Source organism: Uranotaenia lowii, chromosome 2 (assembly GCF_029784155.1).
Source record: "Uranotaenia lowii strain MFRU-FL chromosome 2, ASM2978415v1, whole genome shotgun sequence".
NCBI lineage: Eukaryota > Metazoa > Arthropoda > Insecta > Diptera > Culicidae > Uranotaenia > Uranotaenia lowii.
In genome coordinates, this window is record NC_073692.1 from 427,345,977 (window position 1) to 427,368,646 (window position 22,670).

The window sequence follows — 22,670 nt, forward strand, 5'->3', positions numbered from 1 at the left end:
GTAATATTCCAATTTCTTGCGTCGTCGGTCGTCGCGTTAAAATTATTGACGGGTGCACTGTGTGCAAAATGCAATTTATTTATTTATTTCTTTTTCTGCTTTTTGCATATACTTCCGGCAGTCTTGATACTGTGATCCTGTTTTGTGAATAAATTGAGCTGATGGCTGCATCTGTATCGAGAGGAAAATGCCACTTTATCCAGCTTCCGATACCGATGATCTGTTATGTAAAATATTGCCTTTGAAGTGAAAAATTTTACAGGGTGATTTAATTCCATTGGGTAGAAGGTATGACATTTTGAAAGATCAGTACGAAATAAATAGAAAAAAAAACAAATTCTTGCAAGACATTGTGCGAGAACCTAAAGATTCGCTTATCTCAATCCATATAAACATTTTTATTGGGCTCATTTTAGTGTGTTCTAACCAAAAGAAAAAAATTTCAAACTGTTTATTTTGAACAAATTATTTCACAGAATTGTAATTAATGCATTTTAAAGCTATAATTAAAAAAATATAATCAATTACCTAAACATATATATATATAGTTTTAATTATTTTAAGGATCAAGAACATGAAAAATGTAGAAAGTGATGTTCAAATGGTACTTTGGAATCAATCGTTGATCAAAGCTATCTCAATCCGAAGAAAAAAAAATTGAAAACTGTAACTCGAAGTTTACGATTTGGTAAAAAAAATTGGCTTGAAAAGATTAGTGAACTATACAACAATTTTTTACTAATGGTTTTAGATATGGTTATTTGATGATAATTATTTTTGGAAATTGGAATTAGTGTTTGGTTCATATCCAAATTAATTTTTTATTTGTTTTGCATAATTTTTACAAATTTTATTTGGTTTCAATAAATTATTTTATTTTTAAAGAAACAGTATACTCACATTAAGCAATTTTAACCCTTAACGGGTAACGAGAATTCGCAAACATATTTTTTCTTAAAAGGGAATATTATACGTATTTTATTTAGGTAATAGTTATGTTAAATGTTTTTATGGATAGAACAAAAAAAAGCTCAGGCTCAGACTATAAAAAAGTTTTTCCATTCACTTAAAACAGTTTTATTCGAGTCATATTGATCTATCAGGTATCAGAAAAAGTGTAGGTTCAACACCGGCCGCTATCCAAATATACGGTAAAATTGTGCCTATCTGGTTAATCTGAAATACATGAAACATATTTCTTGTAATTTTTTCTTGAATATGATGCAAGGCGTTTTCTGTACATTTAGGTGGAATGGTGCAGTTAAAAAACTGTAGTTTTTAACTCCAAAATGCAAGAACTATGGTGGCTCCTGAGAGTGATAACAAAAATGGAATTTCCAGCCAATTTTCTATTAAATACCTGTATCAACCACATGATACAATAAACGATATAGAAAAAGGAAAACTTTATTAGATTCAGTTCTTAAACTTCAAACAACTATAACTGGTAAGCCACTAAACCGATTTCCACAAACTTAAGCTTTTGAATTGTCTAGTAAAAAATCATTGTTTATAAATAAATTTTCTCATGTTATTGATCGTGCAACATTAGTTTTAAACTTAAATTATAAAAAAAACCTTTGGACAGTTTTGTATGATTATTGATATTTATTTTATCTTTTAAATTAAATTGATATTTTGAAAAACTGACTTCTAGAATAAAATACATAATATCTATGATGGTGGCTCCAGAGCTTTTTTTTCGATTATAGTCGTTTCATAATTTTTCGTTCATGTCATTCGCGACTTATACCAACGGTGCAGTTGGCGGACAATAATTGAAAAACTTATCCGGTACAACTGTGATCGATGTTAACTCTTGGGCTCGAACTCACGGACATCGGCTTAGGAAGCAACTGACTTGCCTACTGACCTATATCACAAGCCCCGGAGTGGCTCCAGAGCATAAAATGATTAAAAATAATAAAAATTAGTTATACATTATTTCTTTCTATCTATTATTTCTATCAATGAAATGTTCCCATTATGAGAACATACAATTCTCCGATAAAGCCGTGAAAATTAATTATCAAATTGAAACTTATATTGACATAACAGACCTTTTTGACCTCTTTTCTTTATATTCCTAAAATAATTTCCCACAATTTTGTAGGTTTCTCCGCAGATTCAGCCGACAGTTTATTTCTTTATCGATCATCCGATGCGTCAAATTTTTATACTTCGCTCAAACGATAACACAGAGAAAAAATTTGGATTCAAAATACAAAAATTTAAAGCAGCAGGTTGAAGAACCTGATATTTGGGCGAGGTAAGCTAAATGCGCATACTAAGGAAAATACTTATTTTCCCCCATATTCCAATAGTTAGAAGTCTGAAAACTATAAGCACATGAGCGGATATCTGTTTTATAAACGTAAGAGTAATTTTCTGTTAAAAAATCTCTTACGGTTGTGTAAAAATAATTATATAGTTAATGTAGTCAAAATAGTTGATTTGGGAAAACAGGCGGGCTAAATGCGTATATTTATGTTTTTAGCTATGTATATTTCAGTTCCATTTACAATATTTTCGTATTATTTATTTCAAAATGGAAGAAACTGATGTTAAGCAGTCGTCAAGCGTTAAATTTTGACGAAATTTCAGATATCACTAGTTTTTTGCTTAAAACATAGTCAGGGATGCCATAGGGCTATATTTCATGAAAATGTTTTGTTCAAATGAATTTTTATCAGATCAGTATTCAACTCTTCTATTTTCACTGTAAGATTGGTATTAGAGTGTAGATTGTATGTTTCAATAACAAACAGAAAAAAATCATAAGGGTCATCTATAATTTTTTTTTATAGAGGCATTTAACTTACCTGATATGGGCATTTAGAATCTGTCTTTTATTCCAATATCTTATAATTTATAACTTTTAAAAACCCTTTGATTTTTTGAATTTCTGATTTTTAGATGATTTTTTAAAACACGAACACAAAAATATATAGGATCTCAATGAAACTGAATGTTTCCTCGAAGAGATTTTTTTTTACCTCTAAGCGTACATCTTTGATGGCTAGCATCTTACAAATGCTAAAACCACCAAATCATAGAAAGTGTACTATGTATGCCGTGACCGGGATTTGATGTCATACCCGCTGGCTTAAAAAATTTGAAGGCTACCCAAGTCTCATAGATACTTAATTCTGTGCATTAAAAGTTCACATTTGGCTGAGTAGAAGGTCCTCGAGAGAATTGAATATAAGTGCTTGAATCGGACTTCTGAACGAACATAAAAAACCTAAAAAAATAGCATAGATCATTCTTGTGCGTTCCAAGTACCTTGAAAAATCCAGGATTCATTTTGGTCTATCGTGCTTCGTTACGAACTTCTTACGAATTTTTTGGTTCCATGAAGAACTTCTTACGAACTTTTCGGTTCCATGCAGAACTTATTACGTTTGGTTCCATGAGGAACTTCTTAAGAACTTCAATGCAAACGTATAAATTATTTACAAAAAATAAAAGAAAGGTTTGTTTTACTGTCGGCGATTGGAACAAAAATGATGTTAGGAAAAGAACATTGGAATGGAAAAGTCCAGATTCATAAGTAAATGATACTAAGGGAATACTTTACTAAATCCAAAATAAGTTTCTGCACCTGCTTTCCAAAAATTCTATACTTTTGGACCATTAATAACTCATAGTTTAGTTTTTGAGAGAAACAAACAAAATAATCATGTTTTGGTAATCACCTGTGGTTCCGGCTTGTGGTTCTCGGTCACCTCCGATGTGGTCCTACGCCGACAGCTGGTTCTTCGGGACGGATGGGTTCTACTGGGCAGGTTCGGATCACCTCCAGAAAGTTCACTTTTTTTCTAGGCTCTACTGGTTGATGTTGTCACAACGAGTGTAAAAAAATTGTGTGTCATCTTTTTCCCTAACTTTGACATTTCTCATTTCAGGGGTGCCAGTATGACAGAATTCATGGTAAGTACCAAGGTAAGTAGGTATTTAAGGTAAGTGTACACGGAAAGTATAATGTAGGTGAAATATTAATTTTGTTCCAAGGTGAGTATAATTCTAGGTGAGGTAATGTGTAATTCAGTAATAATTCAAGTTTCTTATTTTTAGGTTTAACTATTTTGTGTAGGTAATGTATGCCGCAACATGCCGGCCGCCGTTGAAACCATCCGTTTCAACAGACCACGTCGTTGATCGATGTTGATGCTGATGGACCCTCACCGTTGCTGGTCTCAATTGGTAGGACTGCGACTTCCGTGATCGCTCGCTTGTATTCGCCAGACGCCGTTTTGACCATCACAACGCGTACTCGTCCGTCGGAACCGGTGATGGTTTGGATAATTCGACCAAGAGGCCATTGAAGTGGAGGGTAGTTGTCGAGCTTCAGTAGCACCAGTTGACCTTGTTGAACGTCCGAAGTTTGGCGTCTCCACTTACTGCGTTGATGAAGCTGGCTTACATAGTCCCTCGACCAGGAGCGCCACAGATCTTGAACCGAACGTTGCATGTCCTGCAAACGGGTGATTCGACTAGGCGACAGATGAAGAAGGTCGGGCTCGGGAATTGAGACGAGCGGTTCTCCAATGAGGAAGTGACCAGGAGTAAGCGATGAGAGGTCGTCCGGAGTGTCGGTTAAAGGAATGAGTGGGCGAGAGTTCAATACAGATTCAATCTGTGCAACGATGGTCAGGAGTTGGTCCATTGAGAAAGCCTTTTGTCCCATTATGCGACGAAAATGATACTTAAAGGACTTCACTCCGGCTTCCCAGAGGCCACCAAAGTGTGGTGAGCGGGCTGGGATGAAGCGAAAGATGATGCCGTGTCCTGCGCAGAATTCGCCCCATTCCTTCGACTTGAATTGTTGCTGGAACTCCTTCCGAAGTCGACGCAATTCGCGATCCGCCCCGACGAAAGCGGTTGCATTGTCGCAGTGCAATTCGAGAACGCGGCCACGACTGGCGACAAAACGTTTGACGGCGTTGATGCACGCGACGGTCGACAAGTCAGCGACGACTTCGAGATGCACGGCCTTCACCACCAAGCAGACGAACAACGCAACGTAAACTTTAACCGACGCACCTTTCCCAAACAGCGGACGAACGAAAAACGGCCCACAGTAGTCCATTCCTGAATAGGTAAAAGCTCGGGCTGGTTTTAGGCGTACAGATGGTAGAGGTGCCATGATTTGGTTTGTAGTTGTAGGATTGCACCTGAAGCAGACTACGCACTGGCGTACAATCTTCCGAGCTAACTCTCGACCCCGTAGTGGCCAAAAACGTTGGCGAATTGTTGCAAGGAGAAGTGAAGGTCCTCCATGAAGTGTCTGCAGATGAATCGATCTAGCAATCAACAAGCTCAGTTGATGATTTGCCGGCAACAAAATTGGATGGCGAGTATCGAACGGTGCATTCAAATTTTTTAAACGTCCATCAATCCGAAGAAGTCCGAATTCATCCATCATAATATTCAGATTTTTGAGTGGCGATTTCGAGGCGAATGAGACAGCATTGCCAGACTTGGTATGGCTATGCAAACGGACTTCCGTGGGAAATTCCTGGTGCTGTGCAATTCGAATGAGGGACTTGAGCGTAATGTCTACTTCTTCAGGCAACAAGGATGATGGAATACGCTCATTTTCCGGCAGTTTGCAGTTTTTTCGAAAGCGAAAACAGTAGGAAACGACTCGTAATAACTTTGCTAGCTCCGAAAACCGAGTGAAGATGTTGAAGTTTTCTTCTATTGCGTGAAGAGAAACCATTGGACGCATTTCCACTTCCAGTTCGGGTTTAAATGGTATCGATACAACGCCTTCCGGCCACATTTCGACGGGGGAGGAAAGAAATTCTGGACCATGCCACCACAGCTTTTCGTGCAGGATCTGGCTTGCGAGCATTCCTCGGGAAATACGATCAGCAGGGTTCAATTCCGTCGATATGTGCCTCCATTTGGAACCCTTTGTAAGACGTTGAATCTCTGCAACTCGATTGGAGACGAAAACTTTCCAACAGTTAGATCGGGAATTGATCCAGTGAAGAACGACTGTTGAATCCGTCCAAAATGTTACGGATCCGGTGATTCTTGTGTTCGTTAGCAGATTGTGAACCAATTGGCTGCCAAGAAGAGCTGCGCACAGCTCCAAGCGAGGAATAGATTGACCACGAAGTGGAGCGACACGAGATTTTGAGGTGAGAAGATGCGAGTGGAATTGGCCTTGTTCGTCAGATGATACAATGTAGATGCAGCAACCGTAACCTTTCTGCGACGCATCGCAAAAACAGTGGATCGTGTATTGTTGTTGTGTGTTCCGCAAAACTCTTCGAGGGATTTGTAATGATGATAGCTCCTTAATGTCGCTACGATATTTCCTCCACCATAGTGCCGACTCTTCTGCAAGCTCAGAATCCCACGATAGATCAGCCTCCCAGAGGGTTTGGACGAACATCTTTGCGTTGACGACTACAGGACCCAAAAGTCCAAGGGGATCAAATAGCTGAGACATCTCAGAAACCACAATACGCTTGGTAACAATTTCAAGCTCTGGGAGAGCAGGGATCTTGAACTTGAAGACATCCTCCTGGGGAAACCATAACAAACCCAAGGTTTTGACTGCTTGAGAACGATCGAGCTCTAGTTCTGTTGATGTCTCCCAGAGCTCTTCCGGAACGCCGCTGAGAACTGTTTTGTAGTTTGACGCCCATTTTCGCAGAACAAAACCTGCCGACTTCAACATTTCCATTAGTTGCTTGCAGGTTTCTATCATCGTGTCGTGGTCGTCGTGTCCAGAAATTATGTCGTCTACGTATGTGCCCTTTTGAATCACAGGTACGGCAAGAGGATACCGACTTCCCTCGTCGATAGCGAGTTGGTTAAGCACACGAGCAGCGTGAAATGGCGAACTTGCAAGACCGTAAGTAACAGTTTTCAACTGGTAGGTGCTGATTGGGTCAGTTGGGCTTCTGCGCCAAAGAATTTGCTGGAATTTTCGGTCATCAGGGTGGACCCAAATCTGCCGGAACATTTTCTCTGCATCGGCGGTAATGGCGAACAATGGCAGGCGAAAACTAACGACAGTGGAGAAAAGAGCTGGCTGAACTGTTGGTCCGACGTAGAGAGCGTCGTTGAGCGACAGAGCGGCTGCTCCACGACAGGAACCGTCAAATACCACTCGTGTTTTGGTGGTCGTACTTTCTGGACGCTGGATGGCATGGTGAGGAAGAAAAAACTGTGGGCTACGCGGCGCGACGCGAATCAACTCCATGTGACCCAAACTCTCGTACTCTGCCATGAAAGCTGAATAGCTCTGATGCAAATCTTGGTTGATAGCGAATCTCTTTTCCATTTGCTGGAATCTTCGAAGAGCAGCGGTGTATGAATCGCCAAGCATCGAGACCTTCTCTTCGTTGAGTGGAAGGCGAACGATATAACGACCTGTATCGTCACGGGAAACGGTAGTTTTGAAATGATCTTCGCAGTGTTGTTCGTCAGGAGTAAGAGCTTTACCGTTATCGAAGTTTTCGACTTCCCAAAACCTCTGAAGTTGAGTATCGAGGCTATCGTCAACGCAGATGTGGCATGCTTGCAGTTCTCTAGGCTCTGCATTTGGCTGCTTCAAAGTGCCACAAACGATGTATCCGAGGACCGTTTTCTGTAGCGTCGGAAACTCGGAACCAAGGGAAAATTGCTGGTGTTGAAGAAGGTCGAAGAACAAAGCAGCTCCAATGATGATATCAACACCTTGGCTAATGTTGAACTGCGGATCTGCAAGCGGTAGATGTTTTGGAATCTTCCAGCGAGAGGTGTCAATGTGATGGCTGGGTAGCGAGACGGTAAGCTTTGGCAGTACGAGACAGTCTAATTGAGTAGCGAAAGTTTCAAAACGTGACGCAATGGCTAATGTAACACCATAGCGAACGTTGACGATGGATTGCCCAATTCCACTAACTGGCGAGTTGAGTTTGTTCCGCTTCAAACGTAGTTTCTGACAGAGGGCTTCCGAAATGAAGCTAGGTTGAGAACCACTATCGAGCAATGCTCTGGCAAAAACGTATTTATTTTCTGCATCTTTCACTTTTATCACTGCTGTTGACAAGATCACGATTGACTGCTGTAGTTGGGTGTTTATTTCCGCACTTTGGCAGGCGGTAGAGGGAGGATTATCAACGGAAACGACCGACGGCGTTGGGAAAGGATCGACACGCGACGATAACGGAAACGACGGATCAGGTGGTGAGGCAGACGAATTTTGTTCGGACAGATTGCTTTCGGCAAAATTCGGTACGAGATGCGACATTTGGCACGAATGCGACATTTGGCACGAATGCGACGAAGTTGCTTCAGCGGAATTGTGAACTGGCACAGGTCGATTAGTAGATGCTGCTGGTTGTGAACCAGAAGCCGACGGAAATGGAGGCAGGTGTAGCAACGAGTGATGCCTCTTCGAACAACTTTTACAGGATCCGCTGGAGCAATTTCTGGCTTGATGTGTTCCCTTTAGACAGTTTATGCAAAGGCCATTCTTTTTGACAAGTTCAAAACGAAGTTGAGGAGAAAGTGCTCGAAATTGTTCACACTGGAACAGGAAATGCGCTTGCTTACAACAGGCACACCTGGGCGCATTATCAGAGACGACATGTGACACAATTGATCTGGATTTCGTTTGCTTATTCTCGGATTGGGTAGTTGCCGATTGGGAGAGCTTTAGGGTTTGTACTATTCGCGATCTTCTGTGGATAAACTCGAGAAGTTGATGGTATTGAGGGTATTCGTCAAAGGCTGATACTAATGTTTCCCACTCGCGAAGTGTTGCAGCATCAAGACATTGGCTCAATCGTTCGATAAGAAATGAATTCCAGTGGTTCTCAGCGCCTTCGAGTTTATCCAACAGAGATACATGGCGATCAAATTCGTCCGCAAGATCTGCAAGCCCTTGCGCAGACTCTTTTTTCAAGGAAGGAACGGAAAGTAAGGCAGACATGTGTCTCTTTATTAACAGGTTAGGTTTCTCATAACGTTCTTTCAATAGATTCCACGCTACCAAATAATTGTTGGCAGTAATCTCAAGCGCAGAAATAATTCGAGCTGCTTCACCAGAAATTGTAGCTCGTAAATAGTGCATTTTCTGTACCGCTGATAATTGCACACTTGAGTGAATGAGAGAGACATAAAGATCGCGAAAGGATACCCAATCATCGAGATTTCCGGAAAATTCCTTTAATTTAATTTCCGGTAAACGAACACTTGAAGAAATGGGAACAGCTGAAGATGCAGCAGGGGTTGAGGTAGGTAAGGGTGGTGGGGCAGGAATCTTACTTTGCAATGATGCTTTTAATTCATAATAAAGTGTTTGAAAATCTTGTCTTTCTTGCAAGAATTCTTCTTCAGCATCTTCCAACACTTCTATCTCCTCTTGTGTTTCTTCGAATTCATGCCACAAAGCATCTAAACGTAATATGCGAATGGGCAGTTGTTCACTTTTACTTTGATCAAAAGAATCATTAAAAGTTTTGATCAAATTTGCGGAACCCAAAATATTTGTCCGCCGACGATAAAGGGTTTTCAATTTGGCTAACTTATTATTCGCCTTCTTTGGTGGCGTCATACTGCTCAAATTCTTCTTAAAAGTAAGTCTCACGTACCTACATGTGCTGCTACCACCTTACCCTAACCTCACTTTCGGTATGCGGTTCCTCACGTGTGCTGCTGACGTAGAATATGCCTCAAATTTTCTGCCACCGAATGGAGAGGCTGGCCCACTAGTGATGTTGACGACGACGACGACGAATGCTGGATGTTGATAGCTCAGCAACACGAACGGGCTAATGACGACTGCACTTTGATGAAATCGACAATGCTGAAGGTGATGATGATCTCCGGATGTTGGTAATTCAGCTGAGCTGACGATGAAACCGACGACAATGACTGCCTGATGACGAATGAATCAGCAGTCGCAACGATAGTGTTCCGTAAGATCAGATGCTGGACCGGATCTTCGTGGTTCTGAGACCACAAACCGACAAAATGTAGTGCCACGTGGTGGTCGACTTGGTAGTGCAACTGCTATCCCGGGTTTCGGCACCAAAAATGTTTTGGTAATCACCTGTGGTTCCGGCTTGTGGTTCTCGGTCACCTCCGATGTGGTCCTACGCCGACAGCTGGTTCTTCGGGACGGATGGGTTCTACTGGGCAGGTTCGGATCACCTCCAGAAAGTTCACTTTTTTTCTAGGCTCTACTGGTTGATGTTGTCACAACGAGTGTAAAAAAATTGTGTGTCATCTTTTTCCCTAACTTTGACATTTCTCATTTCAGGGGTGCCAGTATGACAGAATTCATGGTAAGTACCAAGGTAAGTAGGTATTTAAGGTAAGTGTACACGGAAAGTATAATGTAGGTGAAATATTAATTTTGTTCCAAGGTGAGTATAATTCTAGGTGAGGTAATGTGTAATTCAGTAATAATTCAAGTTTCTTATTTTTAGGTTTAACTATTTTGTGTAGGTAATGTATGCCGCAACAAATCAAATTTTTATTCAAATTTTGTTTTCAAATTATTTTCAATGATAGTATATATTCACACCGAATCATATTTTCTCAATTACATTGCTATGCTTCTTCGTTTTCCTTAATTTTTTTCATGGAGGGGCAGCTTTAACAGAAGAAGCGGAGCGGCCTAAAGCAAGGTCTCCACTGGTTGGTACCGGGAGAAGCACTCAAATAAGAAAAACTGAAAACCATGCGACTTCTGATTTTTTTTCAGGCCCATTTTGAAAAACATTGTTTTTTGATTTCATCCTACAAGAATCTTAAATTAAAAAATTATCGTTAGTGGCACAGAACAAATAAAACTCATTTTAAAAAACCATACTAATTCACGAGCTCAATTTGGCTTCCCATTTGCTGTTGCAGAAAATTTCAACTTGAAAGAGATCTCACAGCACTTCATTATTGGTCTTTTTATCATTTTCTTCTTTTTTAAACTAGAACTTTAAACAAAAAAGAAAGGCACACATTTCACAAAAAGCAAAATCAAACATTTAAAAACTTACGTTTAATCACGAACCATGCGAGTCCGCTTTGAAAATAAATGATGCATTATTTGATGGATGCAAATGTTTATATTTTGAATACTAAGCCTACTCGGAAAAGGTGATCAACCTGAGTTAACTTTGAATAGGGTTCAAATCTTCATGAAAATTGTTCAAGTAAGTATAACATTCATTAAGAGTAACGGGAATAGTAGATATAATAAAAATTAAATTAATAGAATTACAATGGGAGAGTGGGTAAAGTAAATACCTACAATACTTTTTGAAAAAAATCCATTTCATTCAAAGTATCATGCAATGGTTGAATAGCCTTCTACTCAGCTTTGATTATGAAACTTTAAAGTATCGATAAGAACTTAAATTTAAAGCTGAGTAGAAGGCTATACAGCCCTAAAACAGGGCTAAGTAAGCTTCTAAGAGACCGTTCTATTGAACTTTTGGTTACTTGGGTATGGTCTACGCCACGGGCTGCGGCAAATTGGAAATGAACATTCTTGTTTACAGATTCTGTACGCACGATTATTAAAGTTCAATACTTAGGTATCTCTGGAAAAATTTGGTTGGAATTTTTAAGTTTTTTTGACTTTATAATACGATAATTTTTTTTTCCATACCATGTGTCAAAAGCGGATTACCCTTAAACTGCACTGATTAGATATGTTGATCAATCAGCCATTTCGTCAATCGGCTGTATGCGCCTATCACCCAATATGCATATTTAGCAACACTTCTCCCTATTGCTTATCTCTGGTGAATTTTTTTCTAGAATTGAAATCTTCTATCGGATTAGACCGGAGACATCTGAGTCAACTATTAATTGGCCCATATTAGCCAGAAAAAAACAGTCAATACTCCGTGAAACTCAGTTTGATAAATAAAAAATCAACTGAAATTTTACTGAGGCACATTTCAATGTGATGTAAAAACTTCATGAGTGATGAAATTCTACAATAGCTACATTCATTATAAATAAAATGACTTTTATAAAAGAAAAGGTATTTCAATCAGTACATTTTTTTATAAAAGATAAATTTTTAGACAAAACTGTATTACCTTGTGCATAAATCAGTCAATCAAACTTAAATTTAGAGGGTTGTTTGTTGGGTATGTTCTTAAAGCTCAATTTTATGTTCAATTTGTAAAATCGAGCAACATTAAAAATGTTGCAACTAAACGCAATTATTTTATGAAAACACATCTTCATAAAAGGAAAGGGGGACAAAATAGATCCCGTTCTATTATATTTTCATCTGTAAAAAAATATTTATTTATAACTAGCTGACCCGGTGTGCTTTGCTACCCCATGGAAAATATTAATATAAATAAAATCAACTTCCTTTTAAATTTAATTTCAACATTATTCAAAAGCGAAATACTTTTCATGGCATCTAAGCTTCTAGATTGTCTTGAGTCATATACAAATTTTCCAATAAGGTGGATTGTGAAAAAAAAAACATTTTTTCACTTCTAAATAGTGGCTCAATGAAAAAATACTATCATAATATTCAGAGAATTTGTTCTAAAAATTGAATTAAATTTGAACATACTTTTTAAAGCATTCACTCTGGGGGCGCTCGACACAATGACGAGAAGAAAGTCGTACAACCCCGGGACAGATGTTAACCAGATAAACGCCAATAATGTATGGAAAAGCAAAAGATAATACTCTTTCACACTCGGCTGGGCCGTAAAAAGTGGGAGACAAATTTTGGCAAAGTGCTTTGTTCTGTTTTACGGTATACTATATACATTTTTGATAAGTATCGTTTGGAAAGCGCTGGAAAACCGACAACAATATCATCGGAAGGAGCACTCCACAGCCAGCAAAAAAAAAACTGTCCCGATACCGCTAAGCCGAAGCAAAACAAAGAGCGATGGGCAAAATGTTAAAGAAGGAATTAGCGGAAATGTGTTGACAACTGGACCGCACTTTTGTCATCAAATTCAGTCGTGTTTTTTTTGGTTGGGCAGCCCGACGGAACTTTCTAAATAATTTATAGATCCAAAAAGCGACATTTTAGTGGACGAAACCAATCCATTCCTGGGATCATCATCTTCTGGAGGTTGGCTATCTCTTTTTTTTGTCAATTTTGAGTACGGTTCTTTAGCGGAAGATTAATTCATGGAAAACCGGATGAATAGATTTTTTTCTGGACCCTTTAGAGCTCGCGAGGATGTATTGTTTCGTTTTTGTAATACATCATCCATAGTTAGTTTTCAAATGTATTGTTTAACCGAAATTTTCTGACAACGTATTGAATACTGATCAAAAATTCAACGAATTCTAAACTAATTACGGGGTAAATCCAATTTTCAATCGTGTGTAAGCCAGGATCAATTTCGATTTACATAAACTGAACCAAATCTAAAATGTAATTCAAACCGCGTTCCATGAAAGTTACTCCGGTTTGAATCAATCTAATGCAAATGCATCAAACAGACACCAGACGCGTGCGATGATTTACGAGCAGTTGCATAAACACACGCCCGTGAAATGTATGCCGAAATAGCTGCAAACAATTTGGCAAATGGAATTCGCAGATTAATTCCCCAATCAGCAATAATAGCGCGCCCAATCAACGCCTGATTTTACGTTTCATTTCGACATAAGTCACGATTATATGGAATTGTCATGGGAAAATTAATTGCGCCGCTGTGCTAATGATGGAGGAATGTTTGAATTAACTTATCAATTTGCATTACACTTTTGTGAGCATAACTGGATAAATACCTCCCACACACACTCATAAAATTTCACAGCATCACAACAAGAAATTGGAACCTTCTTCTTCTATTGAACGAGCAAAAAAAAACAAAACACAAGAAAAAAGCCATAACAGCATCATGGTCGTTTCCCCATCAACGCCTTCACGTTTCATAGTTTTCTTTCGCAGAATTTTCCTCTCTTACATCAAGTTTTAATTCAATTATCCTTCTTCTTGAACATCAATACGGTCCTGGGCTGGCCCGGCTTTTCCCAGCCAGCATTTATCGAAGTTTCACTTGGCCACTTGGGGGGTACAGAGCGAGCAAGTGTGTGCGTTCCCGAGAGGACGAAGAATCCGGCCTTTGAGAAAATGTACCACCTCCGCCATCCGGTCGATGTGCTTTCTACTTAGGACCTCTTCATACATACGAGCACCGAACGAAGTCATGTATTCGTGACGAAAATTCAATTGAAGAGTTATGAAAGAATTTATCATTTTAATTGGGTTTTAGCTCGTTCCTTTGAAAAGGGAATCAGTAACTATCGTCTGGGCGGTTCTTCGATTGGCTTGTAAATGTCTTGACATCTGTTGAGGTTCGCTCTTTGAGAGGACTCTTTCCTGATGAATTCACAAAAGCAATGAAACTTGATAAAAAGATGGAACGTTTAAAAAGAGAGAAGAATAAGAATCTGAGAAAAACATACGAAATTCTTAATTAATCTCCAGAATAAGTTTTAGAAGATTAAAAAAAACAGACTTTTTTAAATTTTTAATTTAATAACACTGAACAAGTAAGTAAAAAGTCTTTTTTAAAAAAGGTTTAGATAGGATAGGCCTGAGGTAAGTTGAAATATTCGGACACTGGTTTTAATTAATTCTGAAGGTTTCCGAATACTGGCTTCGGTGAAAAATAATGTGATAAAAGTTTAAGAAAACATCTCATTATACAGCTTGATTTCCGTTTTTTTTTTTATTGAAGCTGTAACTCATGCGTTTTTATAATAAAAAGAAATTTCTCAGTATGTAAAATAACTTCAATCAGACGAAATTTGTCGATAAGAACAAGTGTTCTTACCGTTGATAAGTCGGTGATTACTGAAATATTCTAGGATTGTACCTAGTAAGATCATTATACTGGACAGTTACATTTGTTTTTCCCCTCAAAAGATAATTTCTGATATTTTGATTGTTTCGAACCCATGAATGCAATCTGGCAAATATATCCGTGTCCAACTAATTTTCTTGCCAAGGCTTTTCGACACTCATGGGGATAAATCTAGACCCATATCACTCGCTGTCGTATGTAGGTATAACACACGCGCTCGACTTTACTCGTTCAGATCACGAATTTAGATAAAAGCCATTTCGCACACGTGTGTCCCTCGATTCATATCCCGTAATGCGAAAGTCTGATCAACTTCTGCCCACTCCAAGGTCTTGGGATTGGGAATTTCATAAGAATGAACGCAGATTTCGGATGATTGATCTGGATGATACTAATGTCTCAGCATACACTATCATAATTATCGATTTTTTTTCCTTATAACTCTTCTGTTTCAAGAGGTATAAATTGAAATATTCCAGTTTCCTGTTGCTGCTCAGTTATAAAATAATGAATGATAGAGTGCAATAGGCTTGTGAATAAATCGTCGAAAGGTTTATTCAATAGGGCGATTTGTTCTGTAATCAAAACTTTGAAGGCTCAAATTGTGGTAATCGCGAACGCTCGTCCGAGTGGATTTTGACAACAGTTTATTTCCAGCAAAACTGATATTTAACTTCCATGCCTACACTATTTGTGCATTATTTAACATTTAAATAAATTTCAGGAATTGAAACTAAAACCCTTTCTTGGTTAAAAATTTAAATGCTTCCCCCTGATCGCTCAAAGACCGATTTGAATTTTTTTTTCAAAGTTCAAAAAATTCAGAAGTTGGTATGTACAATCCCAAATACAGGTTCAGTGAACAGACGTTCACTTTTACAAAGAAGGTGAACATTATTTGTGTCGAAACAAGAAAAAAAAAACCTGCTCGATGGTTTAAAAGTATATTTTTTAACAGCCTCATGTAAATTTTGCTGTGCTGGGGATTTTCAACGCACGCTCAGGGACGAAGTCAACCCATGTCATTGCTGGATGCTACTCGTTTGGATCTCAGGCCTAGATAAAAGCTTGAGCACACGTGTCTTCCTTGGGTTATAGCGATCTACACGTGTAAACCAACTGCCTGTTTTATTGTTGGGGTTGTTGTCAGAGTGAATGAACATTTAGAGGTGTTAACCCTTTCCTTCCCATGGTAGCACAGGTGATCCACAACTTTGCACAGCTCGCATTTTAACTGGGCGCTTTGGATCAACACCGTTTTCTCACCGAATGTGTGGGTATAAGTGAAGAATCATTGCACAAAATTTGAAGAGAATCGATTCACTAGTTTTCGTTCGGCAGAGCAAAAGCTGCACAAAAGTTGGATTTTTTTCGAATTTAAATCAAGTCGTGATTTGATGTTCAATAACTTGACGAGTTTTCATAATTATCCACTAATAAAAATACTGACCTGCAGAAGATTGCCCAAGCAAGGAGAATCAAATGATGGTTTACTTAGATTTCAACTAAAACATATAAATTTTCGAATAAGTAAAGTGGATCACTGGTGATACACTGGGAACAAAACGTACTTTTGTTCTTTTGCATCTTCTCATCAATACTCAGGAAAATCATCCCGTCAAAAAAATTTTTGCTTCAAGATAGAAATTTCATCCGCTAAATGACCAAATGTCTCAAAATATGTGTAAAAGTTCGTTATTTTTTTCCGAAAAACAGCCTGTTTTGTTTTTCTAGCGCAAAGTGTCATGGCGGCCATTGTTCAAGCCAAAAATGAAAATTTCAAGAATTTACATTATTGGACTTCTGAGGGATGAATTTACCAAAGAAATATTTTACAAAATAGGATCGTTTTAGTTTGTGATCAATTAGGTGATGGAGTTCCATGTATTTTGCAATTGTTTCTTGTTTTTCATTTGCACCCTAAGTGTTGTTATCTTCCCAATGGAGCATATATGATCCACCTCAAAACCCAAAATTATCAACTGGATCATTAAAGTAGCCTAAAATTATGCATCTTTTGTTCTAGAACTTCCCTTGTAAATCAATATTTCTATTTTTAAAACGTGAAAAACCTCGTGGGAAGGAAAGGGTTAATCATGTGACATCATAAATTTGTTGTTTGTTTTTTTTTAGCCGTTAGGATGTTTTAACCGTCAACATAAATGTTTAAGTAAACGATTTATCAACATAAACACAAAATCATTAAAATTTAATTTGGGCTTGTGATATAGCTCAGTTGGAGTTGGCAAGTCTGTTGTCTCCTGAGCCGATGTCCGCGAGTTCGAGCCCAAGAGTAAATATCGAACACAGTTGTACCGGATAAGTTTTTCAATAGCGATCCGCCTCGACGATCGCGACTATAATCGAAAAAAAAAAAAAAAAAAAAAAAAAAAAAAAAAAAAAAAAAAAAAAAAAAAAAAAAAAATTAAAATTTAACATAAAGATTTAGGTAAAATTCATAATATTTGCGTTTTCAGAGGCTTTCCCTTTATTTCCGTTATTTATAAGTGCCAAATAATCGGAAATTTTAAGTAGGGGAGAGTGGGGTATCGTGGGCCATGGGGAAACGTGGGCCACTTTTAATATCTCAGATGTGTATTGAGATAAAAATCTCAAACCAATTGTCATCGTCGTCGCTTTGCGTGAGCATATATTCCTATATGTTGTTGACTGAAATACGCATCACATGCTTCTTTTATTTATCAAGCTAAAAAAAGGCAGAAAAATTTAGTTACATAATTAAAAAAACACCCGCTAATTTCATCGATGGGGAACCTAAAGTTCATAACAAAAATATGCTCATACGCTTATGATCTTAGTTTTGTCATGATCTTTCACATGGAAAAGGAATTTTTGATGTAATCACATAAGTCACATAAACGCAACCAATTTGCAAATCATAACTTGTGGGGAATCGTGGGCCACACATCTTGAATCACCTATATTTTTATGTTTTTATACACATTCAGAACTTGAAATACGTTTTACTTATCTGTCAAGTTTTCTTATGCCAAATGAGGAGTTATGAAAAATATTTTGTCCATCCTATATAAGAAATTTTGCCAAAACGTTCACGAGCCAAGTTTTGGAATCTATGCGATCATACACAGCTCTCTTTTTTGTTTCATCATCTGAAATTGCTTTAAAATAACGAAATGAATTAGGAAATCACAGTTTTGGGTCAACTCATAAACTTTGCATGTTATTTGGTCAATTTGGATTTGGTGGCCCACGATTCCCCACCATTTTTCAAAATCCAAAAAATAATTCTTTATTTTAAACAGTCAGAATTTGAGGAAAATAACTTATTAAAAATTAAAAAAAATACCTTATGATACCTTGAAAATATAGAAAACCATACCGTTTTTTATTTTCATTTTATCTTTTATAATAATGAAGTTATGGAACAACGAAAAAAGTGGCCCATGATTCCCCACTCTCCCATACTAACAAATTCGAAGGTGGATTAATCTCTAAAACTTTAAAGCGTTTGAAATATTTCAAATTATAATCCCGTTTTTTAAACAGTAAATATAAATGTTGTATTTTTTCGTCGGGTTTAGATTTTTTAATAGCCTAAACGAGCGATTTATTAAAATTTCCATATGAAATTAGTGAAAAACTTTGTTAGTTTGTAGAATATAATATTAATCAATTTTAATTTAACTGAATAAAAACAGTCAAAAGTAATCACCATAAGTTATCAAATGAGATTTAAAATAAAAGTAAAAAAAAAATAATTTAATTAAATTTAAAAAAAAAATGCTTTCACAAACGACTCTAAGAGTTTCCAGTTATTCGAATCCCCGCAGCCACTTTTGCGTGAAAATTTCTACCATCCCTGTTCGTAGTTTCATTCACCTCAAACACTTTCGAGGATGTTGACGGTAGGTACGCATTTAGAAACTGGAAATTAAACTAACTTGACTTTATCATATAGCAATAAAATTGGACCTTCATAGCTTGATGTTAATTCAGCGACTTAGGCTTTTTACTCACGTATAAACGATATTCTGAGTAGAAACGTACCATCGCGTTCTCGCCATAACCCAAAAAAAAATTGAATGGTAGAATCGTGAGCTATCGAATTAAAATAAAATTAAAAATTTATAGATCCAACTCCACCGACTTCTCCAAGCAAAACCTCAGGGCAATTGAGTTAGATTATTTGAAATAAAGGTTAGTAGCTACCATCGTTACTTAGCCGATTTACAACGGAAATTAAGCTCTTCGTTCTGAGGCTATGTTGAATCTATCTTATCACGATGGAAGCTGTTCAGCTTCAGCAGGTTTTCGAACTCTTGATCTTCAACGTAATGAGCACTGTTTCTTCACACATTATAGCTGAGGATCAGCACGATTTTCGCAAAAAGAGGTCAACTTTATCAAATTTGATGGCATATGTTCTCTTCGTCAGCAGCGGTTTCGCAGATAAGAAGCAAGTGGATTTTGCAAAGGTGTTCGATCGACCATGAGCAGAGCAGGGTTGAGATTACCCATCTCTACACAGCTGGTAGCGTGTTTCTTGAAAAAGTTGAATCTATTAGAAATCTTGGTGATATTATGGATAAATCTCTGACGTTCATTTAGCTGTAACCGTGGCCAAAGCCAAAACTGTGCTGGGATTTCTGGTAAGGAAAACCAAAGGATTCAGTGACATTACCACTCTCAAAGCATTATACTGCTCACTTGTTCGCAGCGGTTTGGAGTACAATATCCAAATATGGGCACCAAATTCAATTGGCGGGCTGAAACTACTTAAGTCAATCCAAAAGCGATACGCGCTTCCAAATTTACTATGGCATGAACCTCAGCGACTTCTCTCCTAGCATGACCGATATGAAATCTTGAACATCAAACCAATCGGCTCACGTGCTACTCACCTTCGGCGTCTGTTTATATTTGACGTCATATACCGTATCATGATCCATCTCGTTCTCCTAGAAGTTTCGAGCCACTTAGATTAAACAATATTGTAAGAAAAGAATTTTATAACCCATTTGACATCTCTTGTAGGTTGTTCAAACACGTGTGTGCATGTTTTGATATCAATATATGTGAGGATAGTTTTAAGCGTAGTTCAATTAACCAGTTTGTATGATATTGAGATATCAAAGACCGTGAACAATAAATAAATAAAAAAAGATGTTTGGAATCAAGAGAAAAATGAATAGTAGAAATAGTTAACAAGAATACTTAGAGAAAATTCGAATTCGGTGTCTGAAAGAAAATTGCTCATGGTAGCAATGAAATTTTTACTTTTTTTTTACTTTTGAAAATGTATTTCTGCTTTGTTTTCAACGAAATCATGAAAAAATTGAAACCTTTTGACGGCAACGATGATCTGTAGAGATAAATTTGATGAAGTTAACAGATATTCAAATGGGGGTTTTTCAATAAAAATAATTTTTAATCGAAGCTTTTTGTCATAAGTCGTATGTATATGGAAAATTTCTCGGAGTCTGAAGTATACTTGAGAATTCAATTTATAGCGTTCACATGAACGGGGAACGGGTATACATACGACTTATGACAAAAAGCTTCTACCTACCTAGGTAGGTAGGTAGGTAGAAGCTTTTTGTCATAAGTCGTATGTATACCCGTTCCCCGTTCATGTGAACGCTATAAATTGAATTCTCAAGTATACTTCAGACTCCGAGAAATTTTCCAAAATTCGATTTTGCAAACATCCACCGTTAGTGCACCGTTAGTTTTTGTAAACGTTAAAAAAATGGTTTTTTGTCCCTTTTTTCAAACATTTTAAAAGATAATGTAAAATATAGTATTAGCATTAAATTTTTTTGAAGGAATTATTTAATCGAGTTTTAATTAGAGTAAGTTTTTTTCAACTGCTTAAAACTAATTCAATTGAGCCAATCAAATAAATTGAATGCTCATATTGTGATTGACGGTAATTTTGATCAACTAAAATAAAAATAAAAATTAAAAGTGACAAAAACCCGTTTGAGTTAGACTACATTCGACAACATTTGCTATGTAGGTACTGGAATCAATTCCAGTAACACAAGTAGAAGGTAGCATTATTTTTTTATGTTCGTCTGACCATCATTATTGTCAATTTAAAAAATTATGTTTGTTATGAAATAAACAAAATATTATTTTTGTTTGTTTTTAAACGACTATATTTGGCCTCTTCGAACAAAATGGACACAAATGCATAAAGTATTTTTTGCAAAAACACTCTTGAAAGCTATCGTGCTGCCCGTTTTTTTTAAAACTTTTCGATTATTTCCGAGATTTTTCAAAGAGCTACAGTAAATGTAGTTACAAATTCCTAAAATATGTGTTTTCCGAAGTTCGCAAACAAACATTTTTTCTGAGAAAGAATGCTTGCTAGAAAGCAAATTTTTTAAGTACATTTGTTTTTTATTTGAGACTCCATTTTATGGCATTTATAATTGTGTGAAGCTTTAAATTTTCAGATTTGTTTAGGTAAGTTTAAGTGTTATTTTTGTGGCTACATTAATAAAAATGTTATCTTCCAAGAGTAAACCAGTTTTGGAAAAATGATAAGTAATCAAAGGATGGGGTTTAAGGAAGAAAATGAAAACATTGAGAATATTGGGAGGCCTGAAAAATTGTCTGCAGTTAAAATTTTCTTGTTTTTTTAAATAATTCGTACTACCCTATCTCTAAAAATAATGTCATTCATGTTAATGTAAGGTTGCCAGATTTATTTTCCAGATTGAACAAATCTGGGCAATTATATATTAAAACCTGACAAAATCCGAATTCAAAATGTTCAACAAAAATCCGGGCAAATTTCGTAAAAATTTCGGAATTATTTGTTAAAAATCAAGAAGAAAACGCTATTTTTTTTTAAAACACGTCAGCAGATTTTAAATCGTATTTTAGGCTTCCAAAACACAAGTCTTAGATTATTTGGATAGAACTTGCTATAAAAAATTCATTTTTGGCCGTAAAAATGAAAAATCATAATAGGTCAATTCAAGTTTTTTTTTGTTAGATTTTATAAATAACGTGAATTAATCCAGGTCAAATGAATTAAATCAAAATTGTCAACCTAAATCCAGGATATATCCGGGAAATTTTGGGCAAAACCTACAAATTACTCATCGAAACTCAAGAAAAAAAACTATATCAGCATATTTCAAATTGTATTTTAAGCTTTCAAAAACACTTTCATGATTATTTTAATAAATCTTGCTTAAAAAAAATTGTCGACCGGACATTTCCCTAATTTTATATTAAATATCCGGCAAACCTGGATAAAACCGGGCAATCTGGCAACCTTAGGTGTAAGTTAGACTGCCCCAAATTTGTATGGGAAATTTAAAACCTTTGAAATGTTATACGATTGATCCTGGGCTTAGTACAAGATCTCATGCCAAATTTGGGCCAGATCGGACCACTGGAAGGGGTCGCTCAACGAGCCTGAAGTTTGTATGGGATTTTGAGACATTTTGTTCGAGGGGAACACGAAAACCCAGTTTTTCGTCAATAACTGTTGTCTCCTTCGACCGATTTTTTTTGCAAAAACGGTTTTTCTTAAAGCCTAAACTATGACAAATATTTCATCTGAAGGTTACATGTCAATAAGAGTTGAGATAAAAAATTTATTAAGCTTCAAAAATTGGTTAACTTTTTTAATGGTGATATTCATCACTGTTTTATTGAGGCGACTAAATGACTCAATGTGAAATGCATGCCGTTTCGTCAAATAAGGACCGATTTTAACCATTGTTTTTGCGCTCGAATGCAATTTTTAATGTTTTTCTAATATTTGAGTTTGGATGAAATTCACTTGTTCGTTCGGAAAGAAGTAAGGCCAGAAAAATGCTTGACAATTGAAAAAAATTGCATAAC

The 22,670-nt window shown here is 36.9% G+C and overlaps 2 protein-coding genes across 3 annotated transcripts in view; both read right to left on the reverse strand.

The window, feature by feature from the left end:
• The window catches only part of LOC129745994 (sex peptide receptor), a 143,896-nt gene that overhangs the window by 115,487 nt on the left and 5,739 nt on the right, over positions 1-22,670 (reverse strand). The gene's annotated exons all lie outside the window — the stretch shown is intronic.
• LOC129743505 (uncharacterized) lies at positions 4,142-8,941 on the reverse strand. Its single transcript, XM_055735537.1, has one exon. It carries the CDS (start codon positions 8,939-8,941, stop codon positions 4,142-4,144), a length of 4,800 nt encoding a protein of 1,599 aa, XP_055591512.1.